The sequence below is a fragment of the Suricata suricatta genome, chromosome X (genome assembly GCF_006229205.1).
Source record: "Suricata suricatta isolate VVHF042 chromosome X, meerkat_22Aug2017_6uvM2_HiC, whole genome shotgun sequence".
NCBI classification, from domain to species: domain Eukaryota; kingdom Metazoa; phylum Chordata; class Mammalia; order Carnivora; family Herpestidae; genus Suricata; species Suricata suricatta.
This window is the reverse complement of record NC_043717.1, coordinates 69,182,394-69,199,486: the sequence shown is the minus strand read 5'-3', so window position 1 is coordinate 69,199,486 and position 17,093 is coordinate 69,182,394. Positions and strand designations below refer to the sequence as shown.

Sequence of the window (17,093 nt, the reverse complement as noted above, 5' to 3'; positions counted from 1 at the left end):
ATTTCCACATAAATTTGAAGGTAATTTTGTCAAGTTATACAAAGGTGCCTGCTGAAATTTTGATACTGAATACACTAAATGTATGATTTTGAGAGAATTTATATCTTAACAGTACTGCATTTCCTGATCCAGGGCCTTGTTTTCTTAAATTTATTCTTAAATATTTCACGTTTTTAGAAGCTATTATGAAATTATGTATTATATAATTATAATTATATAAATATAATAATATCAATTTCCAATTATTCATCACTAGAATACATGAATACAATTGATTTTTAAAATATTTATCTATAGCTGCAACCCCACTAAATTAAACTACTAGTTCTATAGTAGGTTTATTGTGGATCCCTAAGGATTCTTTAAATATATGGTCATGTGATTTGTAAATAAAGACTTACTGCTTTTTGATCTATAAATTTGTGAAGGAATTTTCATTTTTGGTGTTTAGTTCTAAAAATTCATCAAGACTGCTGCACTACGGACCAATTGCGTCACCTCATGGAAGAGGTTCAGGTATCTAGTTGCCCCTAACGAGATGAGCCATCAGCTGCCCTTTTTCCAAGTTCTAAAAATAAAGCTGCCTGTACAGTTTATATTTATGTAATGACTTAATCAGAAGAGACAGGTGGTTGGGTTTCCACTCCCAACTTTAATTCTGATTTTCAAATAAAAATAACTAAAGTATATTGATTTGGGGGGACTTAATATAAAAAGAACAAAACAGATAATTAAGAATTTTTAAAAATCCAGTCTCCTGGGCTCTTTTCCTCACTCCTCCTTCTATGTATTTTAGCGGAGGGAAAATGGAGAGCACTAGTAGCAGAAAAGACAGCTAGTGGAAGAAAGCATATCCTTGGAGCAAAGCAGGGGAAGAAGCTAGTTCCCAGAGAAGTATGGGAATGGCCAATAGGCCCCTCAGAAGATACCGCCCTTCTGCAGACAGAAAAAAGCCCAGGAATATACAAAGAGGGGAGAGTCACAGACCCCAGCGTGGTGCTGTTCCTAAGGACGAGGTGGCAGAGGGAAGGTGGGCAGGCTGACCACTTCGGCTCCACCCCGCGGGCAGCAGCGGGCACGGAATGGGGGCGGTGCCGCTCGCGGTGACGAAGGCCTCACGTGACCCGCCAACGCTGGCTGGAGCGCCTAGCTCTAGCTTCAGACCTGACCGGCGTTCGCTCCCTTCTCGGTACCTGCTCCCGGTGGCCCCAGGGGCAGCCCCAAAGGGTAGGAGGTGGAGGGGGAGCAAGTAAGGGACCGGAGGAGGGAAGCGTCCCCTGGGCTCCGTGTGGGATAGCCCACGTGGCGCGCGCAGCCCTCCTTGGGTTCCAGCTGTCTGGGGGCGGAGCGGCGAAAGGACCATAGCCCTCGCGCCCAGCTGCGGCCCGCCTTTGGCAGCCGAAAATGGTAGGGCGGAGGGCTGGACCCCTGTGAAGCAACTACCCTTCACAAATACCTGCTTCCTGCACGCCCGGCCCCGCCAGCGTCCTTCTTGGTGTAGAAAATGGTGGTCAGCGCGGGGGGTGGGGCGCCTGGTTATTGCGGTGGGAAGGCCGTAGGGTCCTGGGGCCAAGGAGGATTGGCGACGGGTTAGCCCCGAACGCTGGTTGCAGCAGTACCCGCTCCCTTACCCCAGCCCTCTGCAGGTGTGTGGGTCTAAGTGTCGCAGCGGCACACTCGCGGAGAGAATCAGGAGGAGGAGACTACAAGGATAGGCCCAGGTCGGTGCGGGGAACAGTGGGAGAGGGAGGGGAAACGTGTGGAAAGACCTGAGACCCCTATATCTCCCCTCCCTCCCCACCCCCTAAACATCCCGTCCTCCATCTTGGTGCCTGCGGAGGCCTGGGCTTGGATTGGCAGGGGAAATGGTGGGCTTTGGGAGAGGGAGGGGAGAGGAGTGACTGGGAGGGTGTAGGGCTTGGACTGAGGGCCCCTAGAGGGCGTAGGGAGCCTCTCAGGTGGGAAAAATGAAATTTTAAAAAGCCTAAGAGATCCAGGGCTCTGAATCTTGGATCGTGCATAGTGGGGCCTCTGTCCTCGGTGCTGATCAATCCTGATAAGCCCTTCTCACGTCTTTTGTCTCTTAGAAGCAATGCCGTCCAAACAAGAGCAAGCAGTGAAAAGTCTCAACATGGAAAATGCCATCCAGAAAAACGAAAAAAAGAATGAAAAGGAGCAAGTTGCAAATAAAGGAGAGCTCTTGGCCCTTCCTTTGGAAGCTGGTGAATATTGTATGCCTAGAGTAAATCATAGGCTGTTCCGTTTTAGGCAACCCATCCTGCAGTATAGGTGGGACATGATTCAGAGGATTGGAGAGCCACAGGCAAGGATGAGAGAAGAGAATATGGAAAGGATTGGGGAAGAGGTGAGACAGCTGATGGAAAAGCTGAGGGAAAAACAATTCAGTTATAGTCTGCGGGCAGTTAGCACTGACCCCCCTCACCTTGACCATCATGATGAGTTTTGCCTTATGCCTTGAATACTGATGTTGTCTCTGAAGTTAATAGGAAGATACACCTGCTTCATGAACTTACATGTTCTCAATGTTCCTTTGTTGTAAACCTTTTGGTGTTAACATGTCTTGTGTGGGTCTCCTATGACGGCTTCTGATTGAATATTGTATTTTGACCCAATGTGTAAGATTCTGTCAGCTGGGGAGTTTTACCCCATTGCATGGCAAGATGCTCATTATATATTGTGAAGTTAATAAAGCGATTTAAAAAGACATTCTCTGTATTCTTTCTACTTCAAATCTTTTGTATTTTATATGTGAACACACAGTCTAAGAATATATAAAGTAAAAATTTAAAGTGTTTATCTCTTTATGATAGACTTATGAGTAATAATTTTTTTTACCATTTTTTCATTTCAAAAATAAACACATTACCTAGTGAAAGAGCTTGGCCACCTATAAAAACAATGTGGGCACTTACCTAAACACTTGTGACAGAATCTCAGTTTTAGCTTACCTCTGGATCCTGTTTAGAAGTATAAACGTAATATCCTTCTCAGTTTGAAAAACCGTGCGGAGGGAGTTTATGGAGCACTTAAGGGGAAGAGCACTGGGTGTTGTATGGAAAACAATTTGACAATAAAATATTATGGAGAAAAATAAAATAAAATAAAATAAAAAATCTTTAAAAATTAAAAAAAAAACTATAAACTATTAGTGATAAGGAACACATCTTTTTGAAAATCATACTCATCAGAAAGATGACGATAACTCCAAGGGCTGCTGTGTGTACCTGATGAAGTAATATGTTTGTAAGCTTTCTCCAAGTTCTTATTCCCACTCTAATGTGTGCATGACCCAACTCTTTAGATATTCTTTTCAGCTATTTGGGGAAGTTTCCAAAGCCAGTTCTTCCTTATACTCTCAAACAAGTCCAGTAGACTAAGAGGTAAGTACTTCCATTCTTCTGCTACTGTGCACCATTCCCATCCTCTCCCCTGGGTATTAATGTTAATGAATTCTCAAGGTGGGAAAGTCTCACTGATTTTATTTTCTAGAACACTCAATAAATTGAATCCTCACTCTTACATAAAAGTGTAAGTCCCCTCTCCCTTTTTAGCTTTATGAAAAAACTTTATCTATCTAGTTCTCTATTTCTGTAGGTGGTGTGGTTCTTTCCTAAGAAACAGTTCATTAGACTAGAGAAGATGTGTAAGGGAACCCAGCTTACGTTCAATCTTAGACAATCCTTCCTCATCCAGCTCCCTGAAGCCTAGGCATATAAAGAATTAACCTACATTGAGTTGGATGCCAAGAGATTATGTCAACTGATACCAAATGTGGGTAATTATGAGAAGTCCATTGGAGGACTGTTGGGTTTAGGTTCCAATAGAAATTGGGAAATGAAGTTGCCTTGGAGTGTAGTATGTAGGTGAAATACATAGTATATATGAAGACAATCTTGTGGAAATAGAAGTTAGGATTCTAGGGGTGCCTGGGTGGCTCAGTTGGTTGGGGGAATTCCATATGAGGATCTGTGCTTTAAGAACCATGAATACAGAGGTGCCTGGGTGGTTCAGTTGGTTATGCGTCCAACTTTGGCTCAGGTTATGATATCACAGTTCATGAGTTTGAGACCCATGTTGGGCTCTTTGCTGGCAGCTCAGAGCCTGGAGCCTGCTTCAGATCTCATGTCTTTTCTCTCTGCTCCTCCTCCACTCACGCTCTGTCTCATGTTCTCAAAAATAAAACAAACATAAAAAAATTTAAAGAAGTTCAGATTCTAAACCAGAAGTTGGCAAACCACAACCTATGAGCTAGATTTGGTCTATTGCTTATTTTTGTAGCCAATGATCTAAGAATAAATTTCATGCTTTTAAATGGTTGAAAAAATCAAGAATATTTTTTGACATGTAAAAATTTTATGAAATCCAAATTTTGGTGTCCATAAATAAAAGTCTTATTGGAATAGAGCCATACTTAGGAATTTACATATTGTCTGCAGTACAGTGGCAGAGTTGAATAGTTGTGAGAGGAACAGTTTTGCCTGCCTGCGAAGTGTACATATTTATTACCTGGCTCTGGCAGAAAAAGTTTGCCAACCCCTGTTCTGAAATATAACATCACAATAGCAGTTATTAAACCCAAGGAAAATATGGATAGGCAGGTGAAAACATCATGCAACAGCCAACCGCAGACATCATGAATCAGATGCCTAAGCAATTTCAAAGCCCTGCCTCCTCCAGGTGCTTGAGATATAAGGCACATTAATGCAAGACAAGTTTCTAAAGAGAAAAGGTAGAGTTGAAAGGGCAGGAAAACCAATGAACAGAACAGCATATACCCTACCATACTTCCTAAACTTGATTGTTAATATTAACACCAGATTTTCTGGAAAACAGAAACATTCTGGGTTCATTGGCCTAAGGATGTTTATCAGTTCTTGAAGAAAAAGTGGAAGCTCACCTGTGAACTCATGCCATATTGTAATAGAAGTTTAAGCATGCCCAGAAAAATGTGCATCTCTTCCTTGTAAGGCAGATCCGAGTTGCCTTGTTAACCTCAGAGAAGGATCAGTTTAGGATCCTAATCTCTGAAGAGAGACACTGCTATTAACCAGCTTCCCTTTGTTCTCAATAGTGTTTGGATATGAAGGAGCATCTGAGGAAGTAGTATGTGAGTGGTCAGGTTCCCTATAAAATGTTCAGGTAACAAACAACAAGCAGAAAGTGAGCAAAAGCCGGTAAGGGAATAGCGTATGAGGTTCCCTCAAGGGGAACCGCCATATATTTGCCTATTTATATCATTTCTATATGTTGTATAATGAGTCTCTTTTTCTTCCTCTGGCCATTCTCCATGAAAAGAAGAATGAATTCTTCTCGTAAATGCCTAAAATTTTGAATAAAGAGATGGCAATGAGATTAGGGATGGTGCCCTGGTTCCCAAACAAACAAACAAACAAACAAAGGGATGTGCAAAAAAAGAAGTTCGAGATATAGATATGTGGCGGGCCATTGAGGTTTAGCACATTATGCACACCTAGTAGTAAGTATGGATTTACTGATATTCAGCAAGTGATAAACAAGTATGCACATCTTTGAATCCTTATGTAGTTCTAACAAAATTGAGAATATAACACACATAATTTTTCATAACTTTTGAATAAAAATAACTACTATTTATTTTCTTACAATATTCAAGTAAATTGAAGGAAACTCAGAAAATAAATTTAAAGGCCACTGTGTGACCAGTAAAAGCAGTGCAATTGGAACTTTCTAGTCAGGCCGAGCATGGAGAATACACAGACATTGGACTCTTCCAGGTGTCCAGATAGCATAGGAAATTTTGGTTAGAGACGAAATAAAGCCTTCATGATTAACTATCATTTAAAACACCAAGCTATATTTATCCTTCAAGTGAAAATGGAATAATGGTCTGGATTTACCTCCCTCACTGAAACAGCTAAAACCTGGACAAAATACATGAAACAACAGTTTTCAGTTATTTAACATAAGACTGTTGGGAAAGTTCCTTGAAAGTGTAGAAACAAATAATATGAGCCTTCTAATTGCCCCCAGCTTACTGTGTATTGTAGGATTTATAACATATATAGAAGTAAAATGTATGTTAATAATAACACAAAGACCAGGAGAGGGGAAATGGAAGTACAGCATGTTGAAATTCTTATTCTATACATTAATATCACTTGAAGGTAGATTCTGAAATGTTTAAAATGTATATTATAAATCTTAAAACAATTCTGAAAAAAAGTTGTAGTTGATGAGTCAACATATGAGATAAAATGGAATCTTCAAAATAGTCAACAAAAAATGTTAGGGGAAAAAGAACAAACAGCAGATGGGACAAATGGAAACAAATAGGAAGATAACTGATTTAAGCCCAAACACATCAATATCAATAATTGCATTCATGTAAATTGTCTAAATACCTCAATTATAAAAAGGATCTTGTTAGATTGTATAGGAAATGAAGACAAATATATGCTGCCTAGAAATACATTATTTTAAATTTAAAGATACAAACTGATTACAAGGAATGCAAAAAAGATGAGCAATCTTCATATCAGTTAAAAGAAAGCTTGAGTGGTACTGATTCAGATACAATAAATTTCAGGGCAAAGAATAATATCAGAGATGGGACACCTGGGTGTCTCAGTCAGTGAAGCATCCAACTCTTGATTTGGGCTCAGGTCATGATCTCACAATTTATGGGTTTGAACCCCATGATGGGCTCTGTACTAACAGTGCAGAGCCTGCTTGAGATTCTCTGTCTCCCTCTTTCTTTCTGTCCCTCCCTTGTGCTCTCTCTCTCTCTGAAAATAAATATTTTTTAAAAAAGAATAATACCAAGGGTATTGCAGTTATAGAAAGTCGTTACATAATTTTAAGTGCTAAGTTTGTCAAGAGGACATGGCAATCCTTAACATTCACATGTTACAGTGCTTTAAAACAGATGAAGAAAACCAGAACTTCAAGGAGATACAGACAAATATAAATTATAGTCAGAGATTTCAACACCTTCTCTAAAATATTGATAGAACAAGTAGACAACAAACAAGAACATATATGACTTGAAAAATACTGTGAAACGACTTATCTAGTTGACAGTTGTCGAAATGGCCACCAATAACAGTAGAATGTACATTTGTTTCATTTGCACAAGGAACACTTACCAAGATATTCAATACTCAGGGCCATAAAATGAGTTTCAATAATGTTAATAAGATTCATATAATAAAATATATGTTTTCTGAGCAAAAAGGAATTAAATGGGAAACTAATAACAGAACGATATCTGGGAAAATCCCAAGTATTTAAATTAACATCAAACAGCACATATATAAATAACCCAAAGAAGAAATCAAAGAGGAAATTATAAGGCATTTTGAACTGAATGAAAATGAAAACTCAACATATGGGCATTTGTGAGATATGGCAAAAGGACTATTTAGGCAGAAATTTATAGCATTGAACATACATATTAGAATAGAAGGAAGCTCTATAGCTATTAAATAAGTAGAAATATTTAAAAAGGGTTTTTATTGGAAGTATTTTTGATATCCAGTGTTCTATTCATTCCAGGTATACAGCATAGTGATTTGACAATTGTATACATTAAGCTATGCTCACCATGAAAATAAATGAAAATTTTATTGTAAACACTCCCTCCAGAGAAAACTCTAGGAAAAGATGTCTTAACTGGTAGTTCTACCAAACATTTAGAAATTACATAATTCCAATTCTATGCAAAATCTTTTGGAAAATTGAAAAGGAATAACTCCCAACTCACCCTATGAGGCTAGAATTACTCAAATAACTAACCAGACAATTATGTTACAAAGAAAGATAATCATAAACCAATCTCCCTCATGAACATATATACAAAAATTCTTGTTTTTTTCTTAGAGAAAGAGAGAGCATGAGCAGGGGAAAGAGAGAGAATCATAAGCAGGCTCCACACTCAGTGCAGAGCCCAACATGGGGCTTGAACCCTGAGTCGGGCACTCAACTATCTTAGCCACCCAGACCCCCCCTTTTCAAAATTCAATTATATATACAAAATATAATACACCATAACTAAGTAAGGATTATTCCAAGGACTCAAGATGTGTTAAATTTGAAAATCATTGTAATTCACCGCATTAACATGATAGAGAAAAAGCATATGATCATCTTAATGGGTGATGAAAAAACATTTGTTAAAATTAAGAATTATTACTGATTAAAATACACAAAGCCACATATAGAATATACTTTCCTAAACCAATAAGACACATCTGCAAAAAAAATACATAATGCTGTGTATGTAACGACTAAATGTTTCCCCTTTAAGATGAAAATCAAGACAAAATAAACACTTTGATATATTAGAGTTAACATTATATTAGAAGTTTTAGCCAGTACAAGAAGAGAAAGAAATCAAAGTCATAATGATTGCAAAGGAAGAAATAGAAAATATTCATAGAAACCTATTATCTATGTATAAATTATATGTAATATAGGTTGCAGGACCCAAGATTGAAATACAAATTTAGTTGTTTTTTTAATTTTCTGAGACTGCTATAGCAAATTACCATAAGCTTGGTGTCTTGAAAAACACCCAGAAATGTGGTCACTTATAGTTTTTGTAGGCCAGAAGTCCAAATCAAGGTGTAAGCAATGCTATGTTCTCTCTGGAATTCTCTAGAAAGGAATCCCTCCTTACTTGTTCCAGGTTCTAGTGGCCTCAGCCATTCCTTGACTTGTGGCAACCTAACTCTAAGTTTTGCCTCTCTTCTGGATGTCTATATGTTCTTTGTTTCTTCTAAGGAAATATCCATTGGATTCAGCGCCCACTCTAAGCCACTATGATCTCTCTCAACTCTTTTTTTTTTAAGATTCTATTTTTAAGTAATCTCCACGCCCAACATGCGGTTCAAACTCACAATCCTGAGATCAAAAGTCACATGCTCTACCAACTGAGCCAGCCAGGCACCCCTCATCTCAATTCTTAATTAATTACATCCAAAAAGAACTTACCTATAAATAAGATCACATTCTGAAGTGCTGGGTAGACATGAATTTTGGGGGGGAAATATTCAGTCCTCTAAAAGCAATGAACAGCCAGATTAAAATTTAAAGCAATATCACTTACAATAACATCAGAAATATGAAATACTTAGGGATAAATATGACAAAGATATTCAGGACTGACACATTGAAAGCTATAAAATATTGATCACATACATTAAGTCCACCAAACTTATAGGAAGAGATCAGATTTGCAGTTACCAGCAGTGGGGGTAGAGGAGGGGAAATTGTTGAAAAGTGGTCGAAAGGTAAAAATTTCCAGTTATAAAATAAATATGTCAAGCAGATGTAATGTAAAGTGTGATGACTATAGCTAACACTGCTGTATGATTTATAGGAAAGTTATTAAGAGAGTAGATCCTAAGGGTTCTCATCACAAAGAGAAATTCTTTTCTTTTCTTTTTATTGTATCTGTATGAGATGATGAATATTAACTAAGCATACTGTGGTAATAATTCCACAATATATGTAAATTAAAGCGTCATTCTATATATCTTAAACTTATACTGTAATGTGTGTCAATTATTTCTTGATAAACTGGGAGGGGAGGAGTTGGAAACACCCAAGTGTCCATTGACAGATGAATAGATAAACAAAATGTATATACATAAAGTGGAACATTATTCAGGCTTAAAAAGGAATGAAATTCTGACACATGCTACAATCAGGATAAAAATTGAAGACATTATGCTAAGTGAAATAAGCCCGACAGAAAAAGATTCATGATTTCATTTATTCAAAATACTTAGAGTAGTCAAACTCTTAGGGACAAAAAGCAGAATGGTGCTTGTCAGGGTGTACAGGGAGTGGGGCAAGGGAACTTAGTTTAATGGACACCAAATTTAGGTTTGGGGAAATGAAGAAAGTTCTGGAGATGGATGGTGGTGATGGTTGCACAACAATGTGAGTGTACTTAATGTCCCTGATATTAGTACTAAAAATGGTTAAGAGGGAAAATTATATATTATGATAACATCATAATTTTTAAAAAATTTACAAGTCAATCTCCCAGGCCCAACATTGCCTTCAGAGTCTACACACTTCTCAGCCTCCTTATAATACTAGAACCATGAAAACGTGATTTGCATCAACCCATGTAGATATCTACTTGGAAATGATATCCCAGTCCCACATCCTAGATGACTTCACCCCAATGCAGAAGCTTGCCACTGGAAATGATGTTGTTTCACATAACATCATCCCAGGCAAAGATCTCACCATTGGAGATGACTTTACTCTCTACACAGGGGAAAACTTCGCTCCAGACACTGAGACCATCATCCCAACAATGCCTGTATGCTGCCTTTCCTAGATACTGACAAATTGAACACAATATATCCATTGCTTTTCTTTCTTTGATATTGGAGATTCTATTACATTTCTTGAGTTCATTATTTACTTAGATCATGTGCTGGTATATGTTTTGCTCTCTGCCAAAAGGTATACTATATACTCCTACACTTCCATATCTAAAGGGGAAATCTTGTATAAGTTATTATTATTAATGCTATTTTAAAAATCAATGGAGATTATTGCTTGCCTCAGGAAGCAACTCCTTCCTAGATGACCCCTCAACTACCTTGGTTATGGCTGGCTTATAAGAACTTCTTATTCTTCTACTTGTTTTACTCCTATAATAAAATATCTTTTATGTTGTTTAGGGAAACTTATGCCCTACTCTCTATAAATCTTTTCTACTATTTGAGCCACTCAATTAGCCCATTAATGGAGTTAAAGATGGATGTCAAGACATCAAGTCGTCAATTGCAGTATCGTTTTTTTGGTAAAAATGCTGTCTTGAGTCAATTTTGAGGCCCTGGTAGAGGCTAGTTGTTTGCCCCTCCTGAACAGATGATAAAGTATGCGCTTCAACCACTTCCCAGATCATGCATTCACACTCTGGGACACTATGCAGCAGCCCTATTTGCCCATGGGCCAGGTACCAGACAACTAAGGACAGCCCCTATGCCCTGGAGCCTGAGAAATTATTCAAATTAGCTAGTCCTCAAAAGTCCAGAAAAATGTAGCTAATCCTACATCATTTGTAATACATAAACTGCTCCTGAGAGATCCAACTAGCTGTTATCCAGGTGTAACCCCTATGTGGCTCTGCTTGGTACTTTCTTTTGGAGCTATAAGTAACAAAATGTTCTGCCTTCTATCTACTTTTTTGACAGTGTATTGTGTCCTGCCATCAAAAGAAACTTTAAATTGTATAAAGCTGTTTACAAAAGTAAACTCACACCATATACAAAAATTAACTCAAAATGGATCAAAGACCTAAATATAGGAGATAAACTTTAAAACTCTTGGAAGAAAACAAAGGTATAAATCTTCATATCCTTGAATTTGGCAATGGATTTTTAGATATGATATCAAAATCAGAAACAACAAAAAGAAAAACATATAAATTGGACTGCATAAAAGTTAACAACTTCTGTGGATAAAAAGATACAATCGAGAAAGTAAAAAGGCAATCCACAGAATGGAAGAATATATTTGCAAATCATATATCTGGAAAGGGATTTGTATCCAGAATATATGAAGAACACTTATAATTCAATAAGAAAATGACAAGCAGCCAGTTTAAAAATGGACAATGATCTTGAATAGATCTTTCTCCAAAAAAGATCTATAAATGCCTGATAAATACACAAAAAGATGCTTAATAGCATTAGTCATTAAAAAATGCAAAAATTAAAAAAATGAAAATTAATAGTTGTCTTTGAGAATGTAGGGCAGTTGGAACTCTAATATATTGCTCGTAGAGTGCAATATGTTGCAGCCACTGTGGAGCAATTTGGCAGTTCCTGAAAAAGTTCTACATAGTATAATCACATGACCTAGCAATTCCATTCTTACATGTTACCCAAGAGAAATAAAAACATACATCCACACAAACACTTATACAGAAGTGTTTAAGGCACATTTACAATGATAGAAACATGGAAATAACCCAAATATTCATCAATGTTGAACGGCTAAACAAAATACAATATGGGCATACATTTAAATATTATTTAGCCATAGAAATGAATAAAATACTGTACATTCTACAATGTGAATGAACCTTGACTATATTATGTTAAGTGAAAGATGTCAAACATGAAAGGTAACATTTTGCATGATTCCACTTATATGAAACATCCAAATTGGATAATTACATGGAGACAAAGCAGATTAGTTATTGCTAGGAACTGGAAGAAGAGAAAAACTGGTAGTGACTGCTTAATGGGTATGGGGTCTCCTTCAGAGTTAATGCAAATATTTTGGAACTGAATAGAGGAGATGGTTTCACAATGTTGTGAATGTACTATATGTCACTGAGTTATACACTTTAAAATAGATAATTTTTATGTTATGTTAATTTCTCCTAAAAACATAGTCCTATTTGAAAAATATATTTATAAAAGTATATTCTCTAGGCCAATTGGCCTTCACTTGTTTTTATATTGCATATCCCTCTGAGCATCCAATGATACCAGTGGATCCTATCTTAGGCAAATGTACACACCCAGTAACAATGTACATGTCTTTCCCCCACCACAAACACATGTACATCATTTTTAATATAATTCCAGAAGATTCAGATGTTTCTTTAGTTAAGAATGCTGGAACCCAAGGAGAAAGTGTTCTCACCTTAACATAGGTCAGTTGCTATTTGTCTCTTCCTTTTCTACTTCACTCTCAAGTATATTCTTCTCCATCTCCTCTATATCTTTTCTCTACTTGTAGCTTCTGCTTCTTCATTATGTCAATCTGCTCATGTATCAGTTTCTCTGGTTCCTAGGTACAGATCTTTTCAGACTTGCATATATTCTAGTACCTTCTAAGCATATGCAACCTTGCATACCATTTCAGGTGGTCCACAGACTTCCCCAGTTGAGAATGCATGGTCTACATCAATCAGTACAGTCAGCATGTCAGATTTCCTTAGACACTGAACCAAACCTGGTGTAGAAGGCACAAGGGTGGGTGTGAACTGGGAAGCAGCAACCTTGCTTGCAGCATGTCTAGGCTCTTCCTAGGTGCTCTGGTAAAGATACTGCAATTGAGAAACCCATCAGGCTGCACCACCTAAATCATGTAGTAGGCAGTAGATGGGGTCAAATAAGCTTCCACTTGGACACTGTGATTACGGGCAGAGAGCAGGCAAGCATGGTGGGTCTCCTCAGAGCAATCACTTCTCTGGGCTTTATGGAAACCTTCCACTGCAGGGGGCTGGAAGTGATCTGTTCTGGTTTCCAGTTGTTAGTACATCATTCCCATCTCTACTGGGGTTGACTTACCTCTGTGAGAATTTGGGAGAGGGAGGGAAGGAGCCAAAGACATTTATTCAGGTCACCACCATGGTCATCTCTTCATGTTTGTTTTGAAGTAAGCAATACTCAGGTGCCTGAATGCAAAGGATGAGAGGCTCTGGAAGGTGAGAAGGGGTCTGGAAACTGTATATTCCTCCCTTCTTGTAAGGGCAGGGAAAATAAGACCATATCTGCATCCCTCAGATTCTTAGCCACCTTTCCACAACAGCTAAACCTCTGAATGAAAATAGCCATGGACCAAAATGTTCAAGACTGATATTGTGTCTGCCATCAATTTCAGCAAGTCTACTTAACAGTAATTGTTTGGGCACAGTAAATACATGTAATTTTAGTAGAACATAACAGAACTACCTATATATGAAAATTATAAAAATATTTTGTGTGTAGCCAATTCAAGCCATTTTCCATACAGTAAAAATTAATGCAATGAACTTAATTTTGGAAACGTGTTGGGTTTTTTTCTATCCTAAACACATACTTTGTCCCAAACCAAAATAGCTTTCTTTAATTTTTGCTTATGAAAATAACCCATGCTGAGGGGAGCAAATCAAGTAAGAGTGAAAAAAAATATTTAGAAGAAAATAAAATCCTCATTTCAACTATCTGTTTACCTACCTGGCAATCCACCATGTACCTATTACATGAAGATCTGGAGAACAGGAGAAATGAAAATCAGTGGCTAAGTGGAATAGGTTGAGGTGGTAGGTGCTCTGAGATCAAAGGAGAAAAAGAAAAAAAAAAATTCCTCAGAAATGTACCAATGGCCAGTTGACCTAGGAGAAAATGTAGCTCTTCCCTGATAAGGCAGAACAAACACATAGCACAGAGAGAAGGGGTCACATTTTACCTTAGGAATTAGCAAAGACCAAAATGAATGACAGGGCCTCAAACGGTGAGAGGAGGGGACTTTAGCAAAGCGAGAGGATGGGTGCTAGTGAAAGGAAGAAGTGGGCTGGATCCTGACGCACTTTCTGCTGGTGGGAGGAGAACTAGGGACCGGAGCCCACTGGTGACGTTTCTTTCACGTGATCAGAAGCCGAAGTGTGCAGAAATCCCTCTCCTCCAGGTACTAGCTCCCTATTTCCGTGGAGAAAGATTTCAGACCGAGGGACAGAGGGTAGCTGTCCTATAGCCCTGCAGGTCGGTACAACCGGAGGAGAAGCTGGGGAGAGGGAGGGGCTTTGGGTAGGGGCGGTAAGTAACTGATAGAGGCTACCGAGGATCCTGTTTGCTTTTCAGATGCCACCCCCTCCCACCACCATTCATTTTGGCGCAGAAAATTGTATGAGTGTTGAGGGAGAGGTCTGGGTACCATCTCTTATATCCCCGGATAAGTATGGGCTTATGGCAGAAAGAAATGTGAAGAGACCGAGGCATCTCTATGGAATGGCTACAAATCCACAGGCACCTACGAACCCCCCAGGGGATGGGGAAGGGCAAAGACCCTAGCGGGTCCAGGACTGGATTCTCTCTACCTCTTTCTTCCCCAATGGCTATATGTTTGGTACAAGAAATGCAGGGCTTTGTGGGAGGATGGAGAAGGACAAGGGTTTGAGAATGGGTACCACCTGGGATCTCCTAGGAGTCTGGCTATCCAGCGAGGTCTGGCGGAGAAGCCTGGGGGAGGGGGATGACGATGGCGAGGAAATGGCCTGATCTCTGTGGGGCAGCAAGAGGATGGCACAACCTGTGTGCCAAAGGTGGGGAGAGCCTGCGTTCTCTGCATCTCTTCTCCACCTTCCATCCATTTTGGAGCAGAAAATGGTGGGCTGCAGGTAGCGGGGCGGGGGCAGGGGAGAGGGAGGGAAAAGGAGGGGCTGTGGCCAAGAAGGGAGACAGAGGTTCAGTGTGGAGACTGGAGATCCCTGTTGTGGAGGAGTGGCTTTTAAACTTGAGAGGACTGAGAGAAGATACCATGAGCCAAATTTTTCTACTGAATTTGGAAATACTTTCTCTCTTGCATTGTAAGAAAGCGTGGTATTCCGTGTATATGGAGAGGCAAGGGGTGTCAGGAATGCTCTGCTCTGGACGTTTAATTCCTGCCTCCTGACTCTTTCTTCATCATTTTTTAAAAAGTGATGGGTTTTGTGCTAGGTAAGCACCCTGAGCACAGCAGGGTCTGCCTTCTGAACATCACTGACCTGAACCTCACTCATTTTAGTGCAAGAACAAATGAGATATACATTTGGGAGGAGGATTCAGAAACATAGTGACTCTTCGGAAATAATCGTTCACTGCCATTGCCCAGTGATAGAAAATTGAGATATTAGGGAGCGGTTGTAGAGGGGGATCAGGGGAGCAAGGGAAAGAACAAGGTGTGGCAGGAGTTGGGAAAGTGTTGACAACTATAGTGTGAAAAGAAACAGCATCCCAGTTGCCATTCACTTCTCATTCACCATCTGTCGCCTGTCTCTTTACAGGTCTTCAGGTCTGTGGTTGTAGGCATCAACCCAGACAAGAAAAGGAAAGACCTGCAGGACCAGTGCAGGTCAGTGGGAGAAGGTAACTGTTTCAGGATCCCTGGGAGTAGGAGTGGCTTAAGCTTGAGCAGCGGTTGGGGAGGCCACTACCTCCCAAACCTCCTCCAAGCCACCCTACTGCAGTCTCAGAATAGATGGCCTCTGTCAGGACCCTAAGGGAAGGAAAATGGTGCTTTATGGTTGGTGAGGACCAAGAAAGAACAAAGAAGTGAGAGATAGGCATGGCATCTGTGAAGCCCCTTGAAGATATTAGAATAGCCCTGAAATCTGAGAACTGGCTATTGTTCTGTTATATCTGCAGTTTTAGAAGTCTTAAAAATGCAGGCAAGGAAAAGAAGAAACTGGCCAGGATTCTTGCAGATCAGTGTGAGTTGAGACTACCTATTTAAAATTGTCCTGGGCATTGCTAAGGACAGAGCAAAATTTAGGGACAAATATGCTCTTATACACTTCTCAGCACACCCCACTTAAATGTAGAGAGAAGCACCTGTGGAAGTTTTTGTAAGGCTGGTGCATATAAACATGTGTGAAATGGAGAGGAAAGGAAAAATATGTATAGGTCGGAGGGCATCTGTAATTTGGGATAGGGTAAGGAAAACCTTAAATCATAAAGGCAAGTATTTTTAGGAACTATATTTCACAACCTAAGTTCTCTTTTTTGTCTCCTATGACAGGAAAAGGAGGAAAAATCTCAACATGGAAAAGGTCTACAAAGAAAATGAACAAAAGCCAGAAAACGAAGGAAACCTAGACAATGAGGGAAAGCCAGAAGATGAAGTAGATACAGAAGATGAAGGAAAATCAGATGAGGAAGAAAAGCTGGAAGTGGAGGGGAAGCCAGAGCATGAGGGAAAGCTCCAGACTGAGGGACAACCAGAAGATGAGGGAAAGCAAGAAAAGCAGGGCAAGTCTGAAAATGAGGGAAAACCACACAGTGAGAGCAAACCAGAATCCATGGCAATAGCTAAGAGTGAGTCACGGGCTGCTGAAAAGCGCCCAGCTGAAGATTATGTGCCTAGGAAAGCAAAAAGAAAAACGGACAGGGGGACAGATGATTCCCCCAAGGACTATCAGGAGGACTTACAGGAAAGGCACTTGGGCAGTGAGGAGATGATGAGAGAATGTGGAGATGTATCGAGGGCTCGGGAAGAGCTAAGGAAAAAACAGAAAATGGGTGGTTTTCATTGGATGCAAAGAGATGCACAGGATCCCTTTGCCCCAAGGGGGCAACGGGGTGTCAGAGGAATGA

The 17,093-nt window shown here is 39.5% G+C and overlaps 2 protein-coding genes across 8 annotated transcripts in view; both read left to right on the top strand.

Annotated features, from left to right (window-relative positions):
* Positions 1 to 1,093: 1,093 nt before the first annotated feature.
* Positions 1,094 to 2,727, top strand: LOC115283821 (protein BEX1-like). Of its 6 annotated transcripts, none has more exons than XM_029930234.1 (3): positions 1,094 to 1,189; positions 1,637 to 1,721; positions 2,088 to 2,727. In XM_029930234.1, the coding sequence occupies exon 3, from the start codon at positions 2,093 to 2,095 to the stop codon at positions 2,477 to 2,479; it is 387 nt and encodes a 128-aa protein (XP_029786094.1). In that variant the 5' UTR covers positions 1,094 to 1,189; positions 1,637 to 1,721; positions 2,088 to 2,092; the 3' UTR covers positions 2,480 to 2,727. The 6 variants fall into 6 exon arrangements, with proteins under 6 accessions (XP_029786094.1, XP_029786097.1, XP_029786093.1 ...); XM_029930237.1 differs by having other exon boundaries at positions 1,114 to 1,189; positions 1,647 to 1,721; XM_029930233.1 differs by having other exon boundaries at positions 1,121 to 1,227.
* Positions 2,728 to 14,397: 11,670 nt separating this feature from the next.
* The window catches only part of TCEAL5 (transcription elongation factor A like 5), a 3,296-nt gene continuing 600 nt past the window's right edge, over positions 14,398 to 17,093 (top strand). Inside the window, exons 1-3 of one of the 2 annotated variants that reach the window (XM_029930132.1) lie at positions 14,398 to 14,504; positions 15,785 to 15,852; positions 16,519 to 16,954. In XM_029930132.1, coding sequence (XP_029785992.1) covers positions 16,541 to 16,954 — 414 coding nt within the window. In that variant the 5' untranslated portion in view covers positions 14,398 to 14,504; positions 15,785 to 15,852; positions 16,519 to 16,540. The remainder of the gene's footprint in view (positions 14,505 to 15,784; positions 15,853 to 16,518; positions 16,955 to 17,093) is intronic. The other variant, XM_029930133.1, reaches the window with a different exon arrangement.